Source organism: Diadema setosum, chromosome 17 (genome assembly GCF_964275005.1).
Source record: "Diadema setosum chromosome 17, eeDiaSeto1, whole genome shotgun sequence".
Classification (NCBI taxonomy): Eukaryota; Metazoa; Echinodermata; class Echinoidea; order Diadematoida; family Diadematidae; genus Diadema; species Diadema setosum.
This window is the reverse complement of record NC_092701.1, coordinates 21074846-21096921: the sequence shown is the minus strand read 5'-3', so window position 1 is coordinate 21096921 and position 22076 is coordinate 21074846. Positions and strand designations below refer to the sequence as shown.

Below are 22076 nucleotides of genomic sequence, written 5' to 3'. Positions count from 1 at the left end.
TTTTTTTTTCTTAAAGAATTCAAGTTAGGAAGCCAATTCTTTAAAAAAAAAAATATGATTGCGCTAGGGCAAAAAACAAAACAAAAACAAAACAAAACAAAAAACGAAAAAAAAAATTAAACCAAAAAACGGGTCTTTTTCAAGCGAATGAACTTTAAGATCTAATTTGCATAATACATACAAAATAGCTGCAATATTGCCACATAATTCCATGAAAAATATTTTTAGTACATCGATAATCGCAAAACGAATTGATGAAAACTCTCTCTACGCGGATCATGACTCAACTTTTAATGGGTGGGGGAGGGGGAATGTCATCGATCAATGCCATTTTGTTCATATGCAACATCCATTATTGTAGAAATTGTTCCAATATGCCAATCTGTAGCATTAGCACGGAAATTCTATTTCCCAGTAAACCAGAACATGGTAATCATACATATATAATAATATATAAACGATTACATATGATTATATATAGCAAATATTCGTCTATAGGTTGAAATGGGATAGGTGGTTTTGTTCTATTTTCTCTTGAAGCGTTTTTTTTTTCTTACAAGTCGACGAAAAATACCTTTAATGTCACAACAAACAGTACTGATGCCTCACTGAATAAACAAAATTATGTTGTAAGTCCGTTAGATGAAATTATATATCTATATAATATATACGACTGGAGGAGGATCCATTGGAAAGTTAAGCTTGTAGAATAGCCGCAATCACACACTGGCAAAAGATCAAGAAGGTTAAGATCGCGATCTCCAAGATCTCAAACGGCGCAGCCAAATTGGCAAATTATCGAAAAGTTTAAGTATTTCAAGTGCATTTGACTGCAAACTTTCTGCAAAACTTCCCACTACAGCTAGGGATATTTCATTTTATAATGCTGTCCTCGCCAAACTTCTCTATCTCTTGCCAGTGTGACCGGACAACAAAAGATCGTGAAGACTTCGCGATCTTAAACTTTGCCATCTTTTGCCACTTTTGCCTTATCATGATAAACTTAAATAACGATGTTAGAATAGCAGTGAGGGAGAACAAATGGAAAAAAAAAGACGTGTGGCACACATCTACCTATATTTGATCCTTCTACATCTGTTATAAGAATGTAACTTACTCAACTTCCAAGACAATTCGAACTCTGAAATTGCCTCGGCCAGTGCAATCTGCGAAATAAGGGGTTTACACCTTCCTGTTCCTTTTTGTTTCTGTTTTCAATATACGTGGATAACATGCCGCCAGTAAACCACCAAGTATGATGCATTTCAATTTATTCTTAACTGGACGACGCCACGCTCCTTGTCTGTCTGACTTATGATATATCTCACCAGGTGTGATTCAGATCATAGAAATGACATTCTTAGCAAACATGCCTCTAGCTTTAAGGGCCAGTGGATTGTAAGAACTAAGGAATAATGAATACTCATTAGAAACCATGTTACATACAGAATATTCCACTTCGTATCAGACGTAAGAGTCTCCATTTTGCCTCTCATAATATGCTTTATCAAATATAGTTTTTGAATATCCACGTTGTCACTTGAATTTCTGCCCAAGAATTAGGATATGGATCTTTTCATGGAGGACCTGGGTTTTCCACCACCTTGCTAACATGAAGTTACTTTTGTTCCCTTGAGAGATAACATCGACCCGATAGCTACCTTAAAGAAGCCTTCTTCCGTAGATACTGGAGTTGTGCTTTTTTTCTGCCAGAGTGATATTGACAGTAGCACTCTTATTAAAGCAAGTGATCAATGGCTCACAATCATCAAGGATGCTGCTTGTACGAGAAGAGAACTAAAGGGTTCCAAGAACATGGTTGTTATCAGTCGTCTTTATAAGAATTAACTTATATTCGATTCAAAAGATGTATCACACAAGCTCGTTTGGCACAAAATATGTTCCGCCATTTTACCGACAAAAGTATCCTGAACGCTCGCGGAAGCAGTTCAACAAAGAATCCTGCTCACTGTGCAAGACCTGATCTTTCTTCACCAGTAGACAATGGATGGGAACGTTTTGATGTGGTCTACAGCCTGTACAACTGATATATCTAGCTCCAATCCTGCAAAGTTGCCTTGAGATGATTTCATCTGCATGCGAAAGCAATGCAGAACATTTCGATGCAAATATCACAAATCAGGCCTACGATGTACAGAAGTGTGTGCATGCAAAGCTAGTATCTCACCAACAGAGACGTCTGAGCGACGTCTCCAACTTATAGTCGCAGCAGTCGCGGAGACGTCTCCAACATAAAATGTCTTGCGGTCTCACCAAGGAGACGTCTCTGAGACGAGTTATGGCAGGTGTCAAAAATTTTCAAATGTGAGGGAGACGTTGCAGGATCGCCTGACTTGATCTAGGCAGGATGTCAGTACGCAGATGGGTCACGTGGTTTCTAAAGTAGGTCAAACAGCGTCAAATAGAGTCGCGGAGACGTCTCCGCGACCTCTCACCAGTTTTTCTGGTCTCCAGCAGGTCCCGGCGACGTCTCGGAGACGTCTCGGAGACATCGCGGAGACGTCTCAGCAGTCGCGGATATGATTAGTCTCTGCGACGTCTCCGCAACTGATGGAGACGTCTCGGGGACGTCGCGAAGACTTCACGAAAAATCGAACATGTTTAAATTTCTTGCGACTAATCGCAGACTCTGTAATTTTCAGGAGACGTTATTACTATTTTCGGAGACGTCGCGGAGACGTCTCTGCAACTAGCATAATCTGGAGTCGCGAACTAGTCGCGAACTAGTCGCGAACTAGTTTCAAGCCCGGTGAGATACCCCTTTAGCAACAATATGATGATGCAAACCTTGCATGAATGTAGATCAATTTAGCTCAATTGAGAAATAGGCTTTTCGACTCAGATTATGTTTCTTTTCAGCCAAAATATGAAGGTGTTGATGACTAGAATTACAAAGTTCATCCTTCGTTTCTGTTTCCGACACTGTCCGAGATACCAGGATTTTTCTTACAATTTTTTTTTTGCTTGAGCCTGGAGAGTGGTAGAAGAGATAGATAAAAAAAAAAATAAATTATGACGAGATTTATGAAAGTTGCCACTTGATTTTAAATTCAACAGATTGAAAATAACTATAAACCAATTTATCCATTAATGAAAACGACAAAGTACAGGGAAGGATTAAGTGACCTTGCACTAATCCGAAGAGTAATGTATAGTGATGTGATTGCCCGATAACTTCGATGGCAAGACCTTGTTTTTGGTGGTAAATATGTATAGAAAATGTTGGAATATTTGCATAAACTATTACGCAAATGAGATAATAGATGTATGTTGTTTAGTAGTTGCAGTCAATTTTTGCATCTGTTTTTCACACCAGGAATCATTAACAGGTCTTGATGTTATGACTGTTTAAAATATGAAACATATTCATATATTGCGGCAGTGCGTTGTAGAATCTCGAAACCTGCCTGGTCTACGGCCTCTTGAATATCAATTTACAAACATATTTCCTTTTAGTGTCATTCAGTTCTCCTTTATTGATTGATTCCAGTACCTGATTTACTTTGGACTCTGACGACATCATAATGTGCAACTTGTTTGCCCGATAACTAAGCTGTATTTTAGTACGCCAAGGTACATTTTGATAGCAAGACTTTGTTTTAGGGAATATATCCATACAAATGTCCAACTATTTATATAATTCATTATGCAAATTAGATTATTAGGGTAACTCTAATAGCGGTTTTTTTTTTGCATCTCTTTATCACAAGAGAATCATCAACTTATGTCTTAATATTATAACTATAATGATTCAAATTCATATATCGCGGCAATGTGTTGTAGAATCTCGAAGCCTGTCGTAGTATAGCCTCTTGCATACCAATTTGCATACGTCATTGCAAATATTGTTATTCATTTTTTTTTTTATTCTGAATTGGTTGGTTCCAGTACTTGATTTTCCTCGGACTAAGATGACACCATGTACAGTTTGCTTGACCGATAGCATATCTATTTGTCACTACGCCAAGGTACATTTTAATAGCAAAACTTTGTTTTAGGGGAAAATATGTTAAAAAGGAAAAAGTTTGCTTAATCTATTATGCAAATGAGATGCATGTTTTATTTTAATACTTAAAGTTGGTTCTTGTATCTCTTTATCACACTAGGAATCTTGAACCGGTCTTGATACAATGATAACTATCATCAGAATTATGATTCAGATCCATATATTGCGGCAATGCGTTGTAGAATCTAGAATCCTGCCAGTTATGTATCCTCTTGTATACCAATTTGCATAGATATTTGCATAGTGTAATTTAATTCTTTTGAATTGATTAATTTTGATTCGACTCTGGCGACACCAAGTACTTTTTGTTTGCCCGATAACTTGAACACGTAGGTACTATACATGTGCATATATATGCGGTAATGCATTGCTGTGTCAGCGGCAACTCCTAATTTGCATATTTCACTTCTTAATTTGCATATATAAGTGAAAGTTATGAACAATTGATGACCTAGCTATTGTCTTTGCACCTTAATTTCTGAAATCATTACTATTTCTGCATGTCTAGGAACATTATATGAAAATTAGATCATCGAAACACCTTAAAAAGCAATGAATTGGCGGCCATTTTGTTTATGCAAATTAGATACTCTTAGACTCGAAATTCCGCTTGGGAACAGGAATTTTTTAATTCAGCGTACTTGATTTATACAAAGTAGCCCGGTTCCCAACATGTAGGTACAAACACATAGATACACGTAGATGAGCAGGTATAGGTACTATACATGTGCATATATTATATGCGGTAATGCATTGCTGTATCAGCGGTAACTCCTAATTTGCATATTTCACTTCTTAATTTGCATATATAAGTGAAAGTTATGAACAATTGATGACCTAGCTATTTCTTTGCACCTTAATTTCTGACATTATTACTATTTCTGCATGTCTAGGAACATTTTATGAAAATTAGATCATCGAAACACCTTAAAAAGCAATGAATTGGCGGCCATTTTGTTTATGCAAATTAGATGCTCTTAGACTCAAAATTCCGTTTGGGAACCGGAATTTTTGGATTCAGCGTACTTGAATTATACAAAATAGACCGGTTCCCAACTTTTACTAAAAAATGCCTCTAACAGTCATATTTTCCCCAAATCCCACTAGACTATTATACAGTTGCCGCAGGCTGGTTCCAGCATCAGTGAGCACGTGACCTCCTGACGACCCACCGCATGAAAATGCGGTTTTCCTATATTCATATCACAAAGAAAGCAAATCAGAGAAGACGAAAAAAAAATGTCCTTATATTATACGGAAGGATTATAAAGAGACCAGCCTGAAAGAGACAATCAGTGCACTTGTTTACACACTTACACTGCATTGAGAATATCAGTGCAATGTATATTACGCGATAGCGTTATTAGGTGTATCTCCCCTCCCATGTCTTTCTTTAAGAGGAATATTGACGGACAACGTGTAAATAATATTATGCGAATTCATGTGATGGGTTCCATGTTCAAGAACTCTCAAATGAAGAGCAAAAAATAAATAAGTAAATCAATAAAGTGAATAAATGAATGAATGAATAAATAAATGAATAGATAGATAAATAAAATGAAATGAAACAAATAAAGAAAAAAATAATGGAATAAACGCAAACTCTCTGAGAAGTGTTGTGTGAAATCGAATACAAAATATTTCCTGTTGCCATTTGAAACTTTGCATTTTCTCATTAATATTTTATGCAATGTTATTATGCATGAAATGATGATATCACCTCATCTCACAGCTCTCATAAACTTTTTGTTATGTGATAATCCTGATTTGGTCTTTAATTTTGCAACTACAATTCCTTTCCCTTTCAAATGGTCATTGCTACAGATTCTTTTAAACTCTTCACTGATTTGGAGTGGAGTTGGCAAGTTATTCCGTTTGAGTTCATTGAGAAGAAAAGCGAAATTCAGAGAACATTTTGTTAGCACACCATGCGAGGTCAGGACAATGTCTTTATGTATAGTTCTCGTAAAAACTGCTTGAATAGTGTAATTACGGACTTGTAGTGAAAGCAAGATAAACTTGAAAGGTACTGTTTATCACCAGTGGGAGCACTGGTTTAAAAATGTTCGAGTTGTCACATTTGATGCATATGTACACGTATATGTCAGTTGTATCACAAAACATCATGTTATAAACCATACAATTTCGCAATAAAGCCTGAATATAATTAGGAGATAATCACTATATTTTTCTCAATAAACCATAACTGTACATGACTTATTCTACAAACAATTCTAGCACAACTATTGCTCACATTTTGTATATTTAACAATCTCAACATTGATTATACTCATTAACATTTTCACATTGGTTGTTTCTATCCCTAACTCATATTTTAGAACTATTTTGAAGCACTAAAGCTGGGTTTTTATTTCATCTGAATAGGTATAATTTAATAATGCCTTTAAATTTCCCATAGCCCCTTCACTTTTTGACAAATTCCATTGAAACTGTAGATGTCCTGTTTGATCTGAATTTGTTTGTGAAAGTCAATTTAAACGTAGAGTGGAGTTTAACATCATGAAAGACAAGATTTTATCAAAGTCGGATCAATGGAGCGGAAGCGTGCCAAGTAGTTATAGCGTAACACCTTTTACAGATGTCATTTCCCGTATTCATACCGACTCGGGAAAAAAACAACAACAACAACAATTCGAGGTCTTTAAACTTTACATTTTAAAACGTTCTTGCGATTCCTTATCAAATTCCATTCGTCAGTCGTTTTTTATAATTATTTCTATCTGAATCCCAATGGTAGTGACCGATATGTTAGACGCACCTTCATTGTCATAAGTGATAAGTGCAGATGATCATCCGAACAGGTAGTGTTGCACTTCTTTACTCCATTGAACCTATTTATGTTGTGTTTAGATACCTATCTCGACGACGATTCTATCAAAACACGTAAATAATATCAACAATGACGAAGACTGACTGCTTTAGACTGCGACCCACTCAACTGGAGCCATGTTAACTAATCACCAGGAAGTTAAAAAAGGGGAGACGGAGTGACACATAACAAACCCGAACAAAGGCTCTCCTTTTCGGGGTCCATGCCACGCTGGGTTATTGTGCATAGGCCTTCACTGGGTAAAGCACGGAAGGTGAGAACGAAAGCTATGTGCTTTCTGACACCACCACCAGGACTTCTACTTCCTGGTTCCAAACAGTGCTGCAAAGTGCATCACAGATTCGCCCCAGTCGTGTCCGTTTCACCTGTGTGTGCTAGACGGGACCATCGCAGTTACTGCAGCACATGGGTTTCAAACTCGTCAACATTTTAGACCACAGAAGCTGCCTGTGATTGAACACGCACATGCCGAGCCTCGGTCAGTTGTTCTACGATTTCGTGTTTTAAAATGTAAAGGGAAAACTTTGAACCAATAGGCAAGTGAACGACGATTTGTTTGGTAAATATACGGCGAACAGGTTTCGCTCGGGCCGCCCCATTGCCGATTAACCTGTCCATTTCGAAACAGATCGCCCAACAGGTTGTTTACTAGTGCATGCTGTGTATTTTTGACGAGATTATCATAGCTTTGATCGTATAGACGGATATTCTAGTCTCTTCTAGAGATGGAGAAACAGACACACAAAGATACCATCCAGGTTTGGTACGAAGGGGTCCAGATGCACGATAAGGGAGACACATCGGGAGCCCTACAGTCCTTCCTCAGCATCGACCAACCATCAGCGAAGATCCTCTTCAACATCGGCCATGTCGAGATGTCCCAGTATCGCTTCGAAGAGGCAGAAAAGGTAAGTTGACAAGAATCCGCTTTCTTTCTATAAACATTAATTTGTAAAGAACATTGTCATTTCAAGTGCCCCTGTCTGCAAAACTTTCGATTCATTTTTTACGTTGTATTATTACAGGTGTTTTTTTTTTTTTTTTTTTGCATTTGGTGTTGGTATAGTGAGGTGTTCTTGATGTCAACATTGTTTTCTTTATACAATTATTATACCCCTTCATCATTATTTCCTTGGACATGAATAAGTCAAGAGTCATACAACTGAGGGATGATAGTCATAAATCAAATGCCAAACCCAGATTTAACCCATCAACCCGAAAACATTGGCCGGCGGACCATTTTTCATTTGTATATTATGGGGGGGGGGGGGGGGCTGCTCATTTAAGTAGTCACAGAAGGGCGATGTCTGACTCCAGCTTCCCTACCCCTTTCTCTGAAGGAGTCTCGGGTGAAAATAAGAAATTCATGAGATTCAATTCTTGTGAGTTGTTTTGTTTTTGCTTCTTTTTAAAGACCCATCGGAAGTGTGTGTGTTTGTGTGTGTGTGTGTGTGTGTGTGTGTGTGTGTGCGTGTGTGGGGGGGGGGGGAGCGCGAGCGGGGACTGCAATGAATTACCCAATCCCACACACCTTTATGAACTTTAAAGAAATATGATGACTGTAACCCTGGCTCATTATTTCGGCGTATAATGAAATGCTTCACGGTTTTAGTCGTGTTTGATGCTGTATTGTGTAAAGAAATGGGCTACACGGTTGATTCGTTTTGAGCTTTCCACCACCAAAATAAATAATGCTTGTTTATCAAAATGTGAGGATTCTCGACTGCGAAAAATAAGTTTTCTAATGCTAGATTTGCGTCTTTTTGTGTTAACTTATTGGTGTGCTGCATGAGTAGTGAAAGGGGAGACTGCAGATAAAAAGAAAAGGCTTACCTCTGGGCCCACAGTTACATGTTGCATAAAACATATTATTCAAAATTTTTCTGATACGGTGAACAAACAATCATTCACTTGCAACACAGTCACTGCCGAAAGGAAGATGTTATTTTTTTACAACACAGAAGACTCTGTTTGCATGATAACACCACAAAAGGGGTAAAACAGGGGAAAAAGTGTTTTTATTCATCTGAAGGGTTAACCCGCCTTGTATCAGTGATTTGAGTCAAGGTGGTAAACCACTTTAATATACGCCAGTACACAAGGCCGTTCACAGGGTCATTCTATAGCATTGTTGTTTGGAGGATATAGTGTATACAGTACTGACCGCTCAGAGATTAAACAAAAAAAAAAATCTTTTGTTGATTACTCAGAACTGGATTCTATAGTGCGAGTTTCGAATTAGACAGTATATTGTCACGATTTTTGTGTGGAGCACAAATTGTACGTGAACCATATACTGACCCCAGAAATAGTGGGTCAAAGTGAACACACGAGCACTTTGATAATTACTCCGCGGGAGAGTAGTCAAGAGTAACGTTCATTAAAAAAGTGAAATTGTAGTGTAGATAAGTTAATCGAGTTAATAAAAAAAAAGTGAGCGGCAAAGCTACAAGGTGTTAATGACAATGGAACCGACGGATATAAGATCTATATATAACCAATGTATTAAACTGTATAGAGACAAGTGACAGAAACTATACCGACTCGATTTTCTCCTTTTATGCTCTCGTTTCTTGTGACGGTTCCCAGCTAAAATAGAGAATGCCAAGTCACAGCTTCATCGCCCTGTTCCTTCTGTAGCTATTAAACTTTACCATTATTTTGCGCAAATTTATTCTCATCATAATTGCTGTAACTTTGATTTGTATAACTGTGACGGCGCTATAAGGTTTATCATCGAATGCTTCCGTGAAGCAAGCAGCCATTAGATGGGACCAACGCCGGACCAATGGCCATAACTCGCCTCCGAAGGACTATTAGGCATGATATGCAATGAGAACCAATTGCCTCATAGCTACACCTGTATATGCCCCCCCCCCCCCCAGAAAAAATACAATCGGATTCCCTCATTGATAACTTTCATATAGATTATACAATCTGAATGTTATTTCAAGGAATGGAACTATAACTTCTTGTCTACATTTTGCAGAAAAACCCATTCAATATGTGGTCAAATAATAAGGCCAATGTGAACATGAAAAAGAATCGCACTTTAATGTGTAAGGTGTCACAAAGCTTTTAAAAATATCACACACTATTGTTTCAGGAAGCTAGGGTATGATTTTGAGATAAGTGTTTGTAACTGGGACTTCTCCTGTGAAAAAAGTTAAGGGGGTCAGAGGTCAAATATAAGAGTAAGTTTGCAGTAGCCTATAGATGATTATAGTTTTGAGAAATGAAATAAATTTGATATTAAACGCGCATTTTCTATGATTGTCCAAAACTTTGCGTGTGTTGAGGAGTGTAAAAATCCGCAAGTATGATTTCTGTTATGTTTTTAAACGCATCCCATTGACAAGGAAAAGGAAAAGCTTTCTTCCTTGTTCTACAATTCTAAAACTATAGGATGTCACTTACTGAGATGTTTATATTGAGCCCAGGGTAGCACGCCGAGGCAGTCTGTATAGAGTACTCGCCCAGAGAATGACTGTGCATGCGAGACATGCACTCGGACCCGGATGTTATGGCTGACAATCGTAAGTGCCACGATTGAAGCTGTTAATAATGAGCTGGTTACCACGGTGAAGTGCTAAATTGATCGCATATAGGTCTTCCGGACGTATCCCCTCGCTTGTCCCACAGCATGAATCGACAAATTTTAAGTGTAAATCTGGCATAGATCGGTATCCCCCGTCGGAAATTAAAAACTGATAACGCAGTAGCTCGGAAGTGGTTTCCAAAGCCGTGGGTAACACCTTTGCGCCAGAAATCAATCATTTTATTTTCAGGTACGGGTCATTTATGTCATAGCAATTAAAAGCTCTGGAGTGACCTTCCGAATTTCATTACGTCAAATTTCTACCGGGTACACAATGAAACGCTTCTTTTCTGTGAGATTCGTCATAGTGGTCATGTATTGTTTCATTGTTAATGAATATTAACAACAAAACAGTACATTATATGGCAGTCCAGTTTAACAAAGAGTTTGTTTAACGTATTCCAATTGCCATACCATAACGGGATGACCTTTGTAGATGCGTGAATATCGTCACGCAAGTCTTAGACAGTAATGGTATAAACAGAAAACAAAAAAGTACCACGCACACACACACACATCCACACGCACACGTAATAATCATGCAATTCATGACACCATGGTTGATAAAATGATTTATGTTGTCGAAGGCCGAGGAGTTTGCTTTTATTTACCACTTCATTTTCACTATCATACGACTGCGTGTCGTGTATCAATATGGACAAAATGATAACTACAGTACATTAATAAACGTCTGTTCGATTACCTTCATTATATCAATTATAAAACTGGTATGCGTGCTTTGCACCATTCTGCTCAAGGGCATTTTCTTCACGGGTCTATAGATTCAATGAAATAGTGTTTGGTGACGTTTTCCTACTCATTGTCTGTGGCCGATCTAGAGGCGGAGGTCGTATCAAGGAATAATCTATTAGTACCGAGTACTGTATGATTTCAGGCCCGGTAAAAACCAGTGAACTGTCGCCCTCTGTTGGCAATACTGTGCAACTACTCTCACAGCACACAGCATGCAAAAGTCAGTGTATTATTGGTGGTGAACCCAGGGAGGTGGATGGTTTCTGTTGATAATCCCTCTTTTCAACAGATGTTGGTGTTGTTATCACTTTGCCATGTGTCACTATTACAAAATTATTATACAATAAAGATGATCCTTCATGAGGATATTTCTGATGGTCAAGTTTTTGGATTTTCTTTGTTTCTCTCAGCATTTGCTGACCATGTACGCGTTGATGTGTAACTTGAAAAGTGGAAAAAACAACAACAACTTCTCTTTTTACATGTATACAGGAGTATCTTAAGTAGAGTCAGTTATCTTCATGTAATATGAGAGTTGTAAAAGATACCACTGAAGGAGTATTGCAGTTATAATCTTCGCTCATAAATAGGACTTATGCTCCGAAGCGTATAATATAGCGTATACGGTCTAAGGCCTTCTGAATATCCTTATAAACGATTGCAAGGGCCGTACGGAACTGTTTTTGTTGTTTTTCTTATTTCTTTTTTTTTTGCTCCTAGGATGGGGCTATACGGGCCGACGGGGCTATGGGGCAGGGATAATCATACCCCCTCCCTCTGTAGCTCCTCTTCGTCGTTGTCATAATTCCTCTAAAAATCATCGTCATCATCATCTACTTTTTAATAGTGTTTTTATTCCTCTTCCTTCTTTCATATTTCAATACTGTCTTTTCTTCATGTTATCTCTCTCTTTTTCTTAGAAGAATACGATACACGCTATTATAGCCCTACTTGATTTCGAAGGGATCTGATTTGTGCAGTAAGGGCAACACGTCGTGGGTTTTTTGATATAACCGTAAATAACGGGGTAATAGGGACGTTTTCGTCTCACCCGCCGCATTAACCGCACTCCCCCACCCCCCTGAAATATAAAATTCAGGGTGCAGTTTATACACCCTTGCAGTAAATACTTACTGATATAAATTAGCATAATGTGCAGACATTGTTTAATGTTCGAAGAAATAATTCCTTTATACAGTCAGGCATTCTACTGTATCATTTCCTTCTTTTTATGGCACAAAAATCAACAATCAATTTTCTCTCCAAAACGTTTCACTCAATACCCTACCAACATGTCGGCAGTATCTCCACCCGTCATGCTAGTCAACGGATTGTCATCTCCTCCCCCATCCCCCCCACCCCTCCCCCCCCCCCCGACGACCGAAGAAAAGGGGTGCGATTAATGATACGTCGACGCGGGTACTCACTTCCCGCAACAATGTTTACAATTATATAGTTCAAAGCGGTGACGAGAGCCGGATGATCTCATCTCCTCGTATACCACCGAATACACAGAACTTGCGCCAAAAACGTACTTAGTCTGCGTCGATTGGGGGGGGGGGGGGCAGGTGTGGGCTATCGCCCCCTGAAAATGTTAGCTTAGGAGTTTAGTGCAATCCCCTGAAAATGTGTGTGTGTGTATGGGGGGGGGGGGGGGACAAACATAATTGTACTCTCTATATGATTCCCGAGATGTGCAACTTCTTGCTTTTTAATTGTTTGAATATTGTCCAAACTCTACCAAGTCGTTGAATTTCATTTGTAAGAGTAAAAAGCCTCCCTCGCCTGAAAAACAGATACCCCCTCCCCCCCCCACACACACACACACAGCTCCCCCGCTCGGTCCCTTTCCATTTATAGATTTTGTACAAATTTGACATAAAATAAATTCCCGAATATTTGATTAAAACAATATTCACCAAATTTTAATATTTCAATTCCAAAAAGTTTAATGCTACAGTTTCCTCATGTTGGAGTAGATATCCCCCTCAAATAACCCCCGCCCGATCCCCCTTTATAGATGTAGTCCTTTTTTATGCAGACCTTTTTGATTGACAATTCTATTCCATCAAAATTGTCACAACAACATATAACACACTGTAATTTCATTTCAAGTCTAAAAATGCAAAAGCTCTCTTGTGAGAAGAGTTGGGGGATAATCCCCTCTTTCACACTCCCCATGCTCCGAGCTCCCCTCCATGCATTGACTAATTATGGTTAAACTTTTTGGATTGACAACTTAAATTCCAAATGCACCAATGGTGTTCACCAGATCATCATCTGAACTGTGCGTAGACATGCAAAAGTTCCTTCATAGGAGGGAAATGCCCCCCTCCCCCCGTCCCCCCGTCCCCCCCCCCGTCCCCCCTCCTACACCGCATCCCTTGCTTAGTTTGCAGGCACAAACCCTTGTTGGTCGTATTAGGAGTCTGCATGTGCCAAGACTAATACACGCACCACTGCACTTCAATTCAAAATTCAAAATTCAATTCAAAATTCACTTCAACCACTTCAATTCAAAATTCAATTCGCACTGCAGCCTCTCCCAACAAGGCCTTGTTGGGAGAAGCTAAAACACAGGGCCTATGGGACAGTGCCGAAGTGGTGCATATAGTAGTCTTGGCGCAGACTCCTTTACGACCAACAAGGGTTTGTGCCTGAAAACTATCCCTTGCTCGGTCCCGGTCTCGCATGGTATGAGAATTTACAAGTTTCCGAGTACATGTATTCGAGTAATCCACAAAAGTGTGCATCACGTCGTTTTATTTCCATTCTAAAATGTGTGGGGTGGGGTATCCCCTCCATAGATTACTGGATGTTATTGTACACAGTGATATGACGCACAAGCGGAACGAGAGGTGCAGGTATTACCACGATTTAGCCATTCACATTTCCCATTTCATATTTCTTTTTCTTATTTTTTGTTGTTTACAGAAACCCCCAAACATTTCACCAAACGTGTGTACTAGTAGATCAATGAATTTCAATCATTAAAATTCAAATCTTCCTCGTGTGAGAGGGGATACATTATGCACCTCCCGCACAGTATATTCTCCAAGTTTTGCCCACACCCATCCTCTGTACCCCAATCTTGGAAACGAATGCACGCCCTTGCATGCTCCTAACATCCGAACATCCCATTATTGCTGCACTATCTACTAGTATGTGCTGCAATACCAATGCTTTTTTATTTTCATTTTTTTTTTAAAGATTACTCGTAATCATAACACTGCGAGTCATTGGCCAGATGCTTATGAATTATACACTGTATGATTTATACATAGCAAAGAGCGTACAACGCTCTTTGATATTGTAGTGATTGATGTGAGCGAGATTGATCATTGAAATGTGGTGGTGGATGAGAGCAGGGAGGTCTTCCCACGACCACCTCAGCTCCCTGGTGAGAGTTCGAGAGTCGAAGTGAAGGTAGCAGCTCAACCCACCTAATGAATATTCATACTCGCCCAGACAATCTGCACTGAGAGACTCGTGACCTTTATTTAGACACTAGTCCAGGCCGGGATAATCCCCTCGGGGATCGCCCGGCGTCTGTTTTGCGGCTGTGTGACGAAGCCCTTCACGTCATTGTACGAGGGAGCCCCCGGAGCTGGAGGAGAGCCACTCAAGGAGCTGAGGGACAGTAGGGGAGAATGCCTGCACACTTTGTGAGAGGAGAGTGGAGAAAAACTCGCCCGTCGTCAGGTTTGCTGGCTTTACACTGTATGCAACACATCAGCAATTACCGGCAACGAAACCCACATCATCGCGCATCGTGGATGTCGACACTAGAGATTAGAGTAGATGTCAAACACCACGTCGTGTGGCCTTATGACAATCGCAGTAGATGCGTATTCACACCCTTCGTCAACCTCTCAAGACTGGACGGACGGACTTGTCGGTGCCCCCAGCCCTAGTCGGCCGCTCGCCCGTAGTATATGCGTAGCTATACCGCTTAACAGCGCCACACGCCTTCGCTTCATTCAATTACAGTTAATACAGTAGGCCTATATTCTAATTTCTAAACACCGTTAGGCGTTGCTTCGTGAAGGCACTTGCGAAATTATGATGTCTTTCAGAATTATTAAGTGCTCAACCTAGCTCTGTAGCTGTTTAACTTTAGCAGGTGTTCTAGACTGTCTGCTCTGACGTGGAGCGAAGGTCAAACTTTTTGTCGATGTCCGACCGAACTACTTTATTTACTGCCTTCTGCAGCAATCCCCTTAGCTTGCCTTGGACCTCACCGCGAAGGCCGAAGCCACATGAGACCAGTGCAGTGGTGAGAATATCTGCTTGGGAAATTTGATTGACTGGCCACTGCTGCCTATCTAAGGTCGGAGACCAAAAAATTAAAAAATACAGACCTTGACCAAATTCATGTATTGCAAACAGAATGTTGATTGGATATTCTATTTTAATTAGGGTCATGGACATTGGTTGCGCTAATCCTTCTTGTAATTCGAATTGAAATATTAGTAGATCTAACGGTACTCTGGACTGTGGTAACGTTAGAGCCCATAGGCCCCACAGTTCTACACCAATTTTGTTTACAACAAACAGCTTGCCTTGTTTTACAACAAACAATATTGCCTGCTCTGATGACTAATAGTAATATTCAAGAAGAGGTGGTTTCAACACATCCTTGTCAGAATTACGTTTTTCACAAGGTAAACCTCGAGGATTCAGGAAAGAGGTTGCCAACGAATTGTGACCAATGTTTCCTTCGTCAGTGTCGCGTCCTCAACACCCGAATAAAAGACACTGTGAATGTAGAAGAGGACCACTTGTGCGCGACAGAGAGGGAAACGAAGTCGGTTGCATCACAGGACATCGCAGCAAGCGCTCTGCAAAAATTGTCTTCTTGCGAGGAGACCCATCTCCAGTTCGGCGGTTACCGCACTGCCCAGTTCACGGATTTGTCGGGAATGAAAATGAAAAGAACGGGCACAACATGGAAGGAAACGCTAATCCTCGGTTGACTTTCAAAGACATCATCGTAACATGGCACCAAGGTGTGGAGAAAGGGAAGTGCGGACTGTGGCAGGACGCCTTCAATTCTCTTCGACCGATCAAAGACTACTCGGCCAAAATCAGGTTCAATTTAGGCCAGATTGCGTGGATGCTGGAGAATCCAGAGCTAGCGCGAGAGGTAATGTCCTGTGAGAATTGTCATGATAATTTGATTGTTCAGGAAATCCAAGGACTTATTGATACCTTCTTGGAAAATTTCAGTCCTTGCATGCTTGTATTATAGAAAACAATATAATTTACACAGCTGTATTCAAAATTGTTGATGCCACATTGCAGAATGAGTGACTGATTCCCTAAATAACTATGAAGTGCCAATCACTATTACAATTTAGAACAAAAGAGATTGGCGTCCTTACCATGAATCAAAATGTTTTCTTTTGCCCCAAAATGAATCCAGAATTTCACCTCAATTTTATTGATTTTATTATTTGATTTTTGTTGGTCTTTATTTTATTATTATTATTTTTTAATAGTAAAGATATCGTGTTTGGTAAGGTACCTGGTTTGCTATTTGTTTGACACTGATGAATATTTGTCTTTTTTATGCATATTCATACAATCTACAATGCAGACAAGTTCCACTTTTGGATGTTTTTAAGATTACATAAACTGCCATTAGTTTAATGAATACTAGAACAGGCTTAGAGCAAGAATTATAATCTACAAAGTACTGAAAACTACTGTAAAAGTCAGATCATCAATGGCCCATCCTTGAGCCATCCATTAAAGGATTTTTTTTTTTTTTGTCTTTAAACTTGAATTTGTCTTCATTGATGTAAATGTGTATACATACACATTTTCAGGTATGATATGCATAGAGCTGATCAGAAATGTCCTAGTAAATTGTAACTCATTTTAAGTTAAATGTCACAGTCTAAATGCATGATTTTATTGTACTTCAGGAAAACAATCTCGCAGACATGAAAATAACAGTATCAAAAGTAGGTTAGAGTAGATATACAATATAAATGAGACTTTGGGTACTGTACATAGGCTAGATTTGAAGTATTTCACTTTTTTTTTCAAGTACTGTATCTTCAATAATAACTTTGTTCAAACTACAAGGTACACTTTGTTCTCTAGTTTTCATGAGAGAGCTACAATGGTATAATCAGAGATCATTCACAAGAATTTAGAAGAAAGTACTTTCAGTTTGCTATAAACTGGGAAGGTGAGAGTGAGTAAGACAGTTGGGGACAGAAGCCAAAGTTTCAACGGAACAATTTATTTAATTAATGTTATAAAAGATGGACTGCCCTACTGACGAAGTGCTTGTTTATGAGAGTACTTTGCTGCACTTAAAGTGTATCCTTAATTTAAAACTAAGCAACCGCGAAATGTAGTTTCATAGAAACCAAGGGTTGTATGAGCCATTTGAACACAATTGGCTGAGCATCAAAACATACAAGTTTAGGTTTCTTATGAAGAAATTAGCTTTAAAGACCTAATAAAATGGTTTAGAAATTTTTTTTTTTTTCTTAATGATGTAATAATATTAAATGTTAAATTCTAAGTAATTCTGTGGTCGTGCGGGGTTTTTTACTGTTCTGAATTTTGTTCTATATTTGTTAACATAATGGATGCAATTTCCTCGGTTTTGGAAAACTTTCTATACTTTCTATCACTTCTAAATTGTGATGACGTCAAAGATCGGAGTCGTCGATATCGACTGTCCAACCAGCCTAGCCTAGCCATAGCCAGCGACAGCACCGGCCGGCGGCTAGCGCTGGCGGGGGAGCGAGCTTGCGAGCGCATAGCTAGCGCTGCGCTGCACTATTGTCATTGGCTAAGCCTTTGGACAAAAGAATATTTATAATGAATTGTATCGGATTTAATACTGCCAATAATACAGATTACAACTGTGGTACGCTTGAATATCCATTATTTTCACTGTAAGACCGTAAAGACTGTGGCGAGAAAAGGATACTTCGCACTCGGACAATGCTAAGCTTACATAGATTTGTAGGCAAACTCGTGAAATAGGCCCCACCACTGCGTGTCACTCTGTACTACGGCGACTTGCCTGTTTGTACTCGTGAATTCAGCTCCACCGTGTGGCATTCATTGGTAGATAAGCACGGTGGTGGGGCTTCATTCCACAGTATGATATTTGTGAATGCGGCAAAAAGGACTTCCTAATATGTCCCTCGACTAATTTAACGGCCAATTTAACCATAAATACAACCCTACCTAACCCTAAGCCCTAACCCTAGGACCTACCCTTGCTTGCTATAAACGCACAGGTGCACGCGCACTGCGGTGGGGCCTATTTCACGATAGCCCCACCACTGCGTGTCTGTATACTACGGCAACTCGCCTGTTTATACTTTATTATAGGCCTAGGCCTACTCGTGAATTCAGCCCCACCGTGGCGTTCATCGGTAGATAAGCATGGCGGTGGGGCTTCCTTCCACAGTATGATTTGTTTCATAAAACAAAAACTACTCGACCAAAATTGACGATCATTCTTGGTATCGTTTTTCTTTAAAAATGTCGCATCTAAATTACTGATAACAATCATTGCAGAAACTGACCATGGTAAACTGGTTAGGCCTAGGCCTTTTTTTTTTCTTTTTTTTTTTGAGCCACGACCCACCCTGTAACATACTCTAATCCCCCTAATATAGAGTGTAGCCTCTGTACTACTACCAAAGATTCTGCTACTACGCCTTTACTACTTACTAGTCTACTAGACCTAGTGGTACTCGTACTACTATGGTTTTCTACTAGTAGTAGTACTGGTAGAGTACTACTACTAGTAGACTACTACTACCGGTACTAGTTTAACTTGTTAGCGCCGGCCGACAGGCCAGGCCACGGCCGGGACGCTCCCGCTTGCGGCAGCCAGAGTAGCTGTTCACTTTGTGAGCGAGCTGGGTCTGTTCTTCTACTACTTACTAGACAAACAGTTCCAACTTACAGTGTCAATCATGAAGAATACAGTATGTATATCCTTTCTAACGTTAAACTATGGGGGCATACCACACATACTCTGTATTTCCCAGGCGATCGTTTCCATGAGGTCTATTCTCGGACTTGGTGCCATGTTCATACGCTCTTGCACTGGCAGCGGGAGATGCAGCTGGTTCATATCAGTAAGGTGCAGCCCCACGATAACATTCTGGTTCATCGGCTTCCTCTCCCTCCCCATCTTCCCCTTCAACTTCATGTGCCTCCTCTTCTTCTCCGCTATCGTCAGAGCTGCAGTCTTCATCATCATCATCATCAATGTCGAAGTTTACCCATATAGGGGAAGACATTATGCTCGTTGTGCAAGCTAACTTAGTGATAATGTACGTGGTACTAATGCGTATGTCGACAGTCAGTGGGTCAACTGGGAGCGCACATCCTGGGCCCGGGCCTGGCCGGGCTAGCTAACGTGTACGCGCGTGTACCAAGCTAGTAATCTAAGTGCTAGTGCTGAGCGGCGTCTGCTAACTGAGCACAACTCCGTGCTTACGTCATCAATCGGTTCAGGGGTGTTGGTCACGTGACATATTTTTCTGCAAAAACTGCAACGAGGTCCTCCAAAAATGTGATATTATTGGGGGAGTTTCTAGAAGCGATAAAAACCGGAACAACACTGAAAACATATTTACATTGATAATCATGACATTACATTTCTTTTGCATACTGGTATTAAAATATTTTTGCACGCATTTTATTAGGTCTTTAAATGCCCACTTCAATGCTTTTGATCTCTTTCTGCATCTAGTCTAAACCTTGCTATCTACCATGCTTCTAGTAGTAGAATGTCAAGGCTTTTCAACCACTGCTGGAATCCAGAGTGCAGATATTGATTTACAAAATAAAATCCTCAATTAGATATTTTTACTTGTCTGATCAGGTTTGTGCACTCCATTTAATAAGCTGCCGATTTGATTACAGTTCGCTCATGTGATGCTTGCGTTCACCTTGACATAGTTTCCAGTATGTATGTGCTTCTTGTTTGACAAATGAACAACACTTCCAATGAGGAAACTTCATATCAACATGACCTTCACTAAGCCAAGATGTCACAGATCATGTGTGTGAATTTCTCTGGTTGTATTTGCCAGATGTAGGCCAAGATACAATAATTACAATTTGAAAGTGAGAAGATACTGGGACTATAAGCTTTGTTTATGTTTGTGAAACTTTTTTGTTTAATGTAAAATACAGACAACTTTATGTGATGTAAGACATTGAAATAAGCAATAAAATAAAAAACAAATAAAACAAACAAAGGAAAGAAAAACAAACTTGTATCTCTGTATAAAACATTCATTGAGGATTAAAAGTAAGCAAAGATACGGAACAAATTTCATTAGTACTTGGGGAAGATACATCCCACAACAAATTCCCTATCACTCAGCACTTGCAGAGCATGCCATTGACACTGGTCATGACATTGGGTGGGATGATGCCCACATAATTGACTCTGAAACATACTTTTGGCCAAGGAATGTCAAAGAAGCGATCTGGATTACCAAGACTGATATCCTACTTTTAAATTTCATGATTTGATGGTCAAAGACTACACAGTAGATCTACAGCTGTATGTAGCACTTTTTTGTGTTCATTCCTGTCTTGTGCATATATGTACAATTGTAAATTATACGTACGAGTACACCTGTGGATGTAATATTGTTTTCTTGAAGTCTACGTAGAAAGAAGGGCAGAATTTACTCCTACATGTACTTTTCACTTTTCTTTGTTACTCACCAATAAACACCCACATTTTGCAATCTGCAAAGAAATTATCAAAATACACGATGACATTTCTTCCTTCTCTCTCAGGATTGTGTGAAACAAGATACCAACCGTGTATTTATTGAATTTGTGCAGTTTGCAATTTGATAGTTAGATACTTTATTGCCTTTGGAGATCAGGTAATATACACTGTACTAAAGTACATGTACAAGTGTTACTGGTATATTACCTTTTTAATACACAATCATACTTTTTCAATGTATAGTGTAGGTTCACAGGCTACAGATATCGCCATGTGCAGAATTGGCAACAGTGAAACAAAACACATTTTGTTCTCTTTAGAGCTTCAAAGCTTTTCTGCCATTTTGCAGAAACATTACCTTCACCAGGATTACAACTGGTACAAATGCCCTAGCACCTACAGTGTGCTGAAGTGACGATCATGTGATATACCCGGTACTTCAAGAATTTTCAGGTGTGAAACTCATTCTATTGGTGGACTTTTAGTGTTAGGGAATCAGCCATGTAAGAAGGCATGTTATCCCTTTGCCAGGTTTTCAACAGCATAGGCCCTATACTTTAATATCATTTTGAACTCTTATTATTACAGAACACTTGATGGTTTTAAAACAAAGCTTTGATACAAATTCCTGTAGAACTGACTTGACTATAAAATGGAAATATGTACAGTTTTATGGAAGAGACCATTCTTGATAAAAGATGGCTGCTTCCGTATCTAATAGTACCTGTAGGATTTTGAAGTGAAGCACATGCAATGTGTTCAACAAATGAAGACAAACTGAGATCTGTGAACCTCTCAAGGGGGTATGGCTGCACAATGCATTCAATGCTTTATCAGTCGGGGAGCTTAGGTACTGATACTGTATGTATTATAGAATGGGTAGCGAAATTCCTGCGATCTCAGTGGTCGAGAGCTGTGTGTTGATTTTTACTGGCTGCATGCAGCAGTAAACTTGTCATCGCGCACTTGAAGCAGGAGTGCGCGCGCACTTCTTGCAAAGGTTCATGCACTAAACGAGCGTTTGCGCACTCGGTAAGATATTGCCAATTGGCTAAAACACTGATGCGGTGATGCGCGGTAATTTAACACCTCAAATTTTTCCTCA

General features: G+C 39.5%; 1 protein-coding gene across 1 annotated transcript in view; it reads left to right on the top strand.

Moving 5' to 3' along the window:
• Positions 1-7603: 7603 nt before the first annotated feature.
• The window catches only part of LOC140240521 (uncharacterized), a 45829-nt gene continuing 31356 nt past the window's right edge, over positions 7604-22076 (top strand). Inside the window, exons 1-3 of the mRNA XM_072320288.1 lie at positions 7604-7786; positions 14734-14869; positions 15957-16375. Coding sequence (XP_072176389.1) covers positions 7604-7786; positions 14734-14869; positions 15957-16375 — 738 coding nt within the window. The remainder of the gene's footprint in view (positions 7787-14733; positions 14870-15956; positions 16376-22076) is intronic.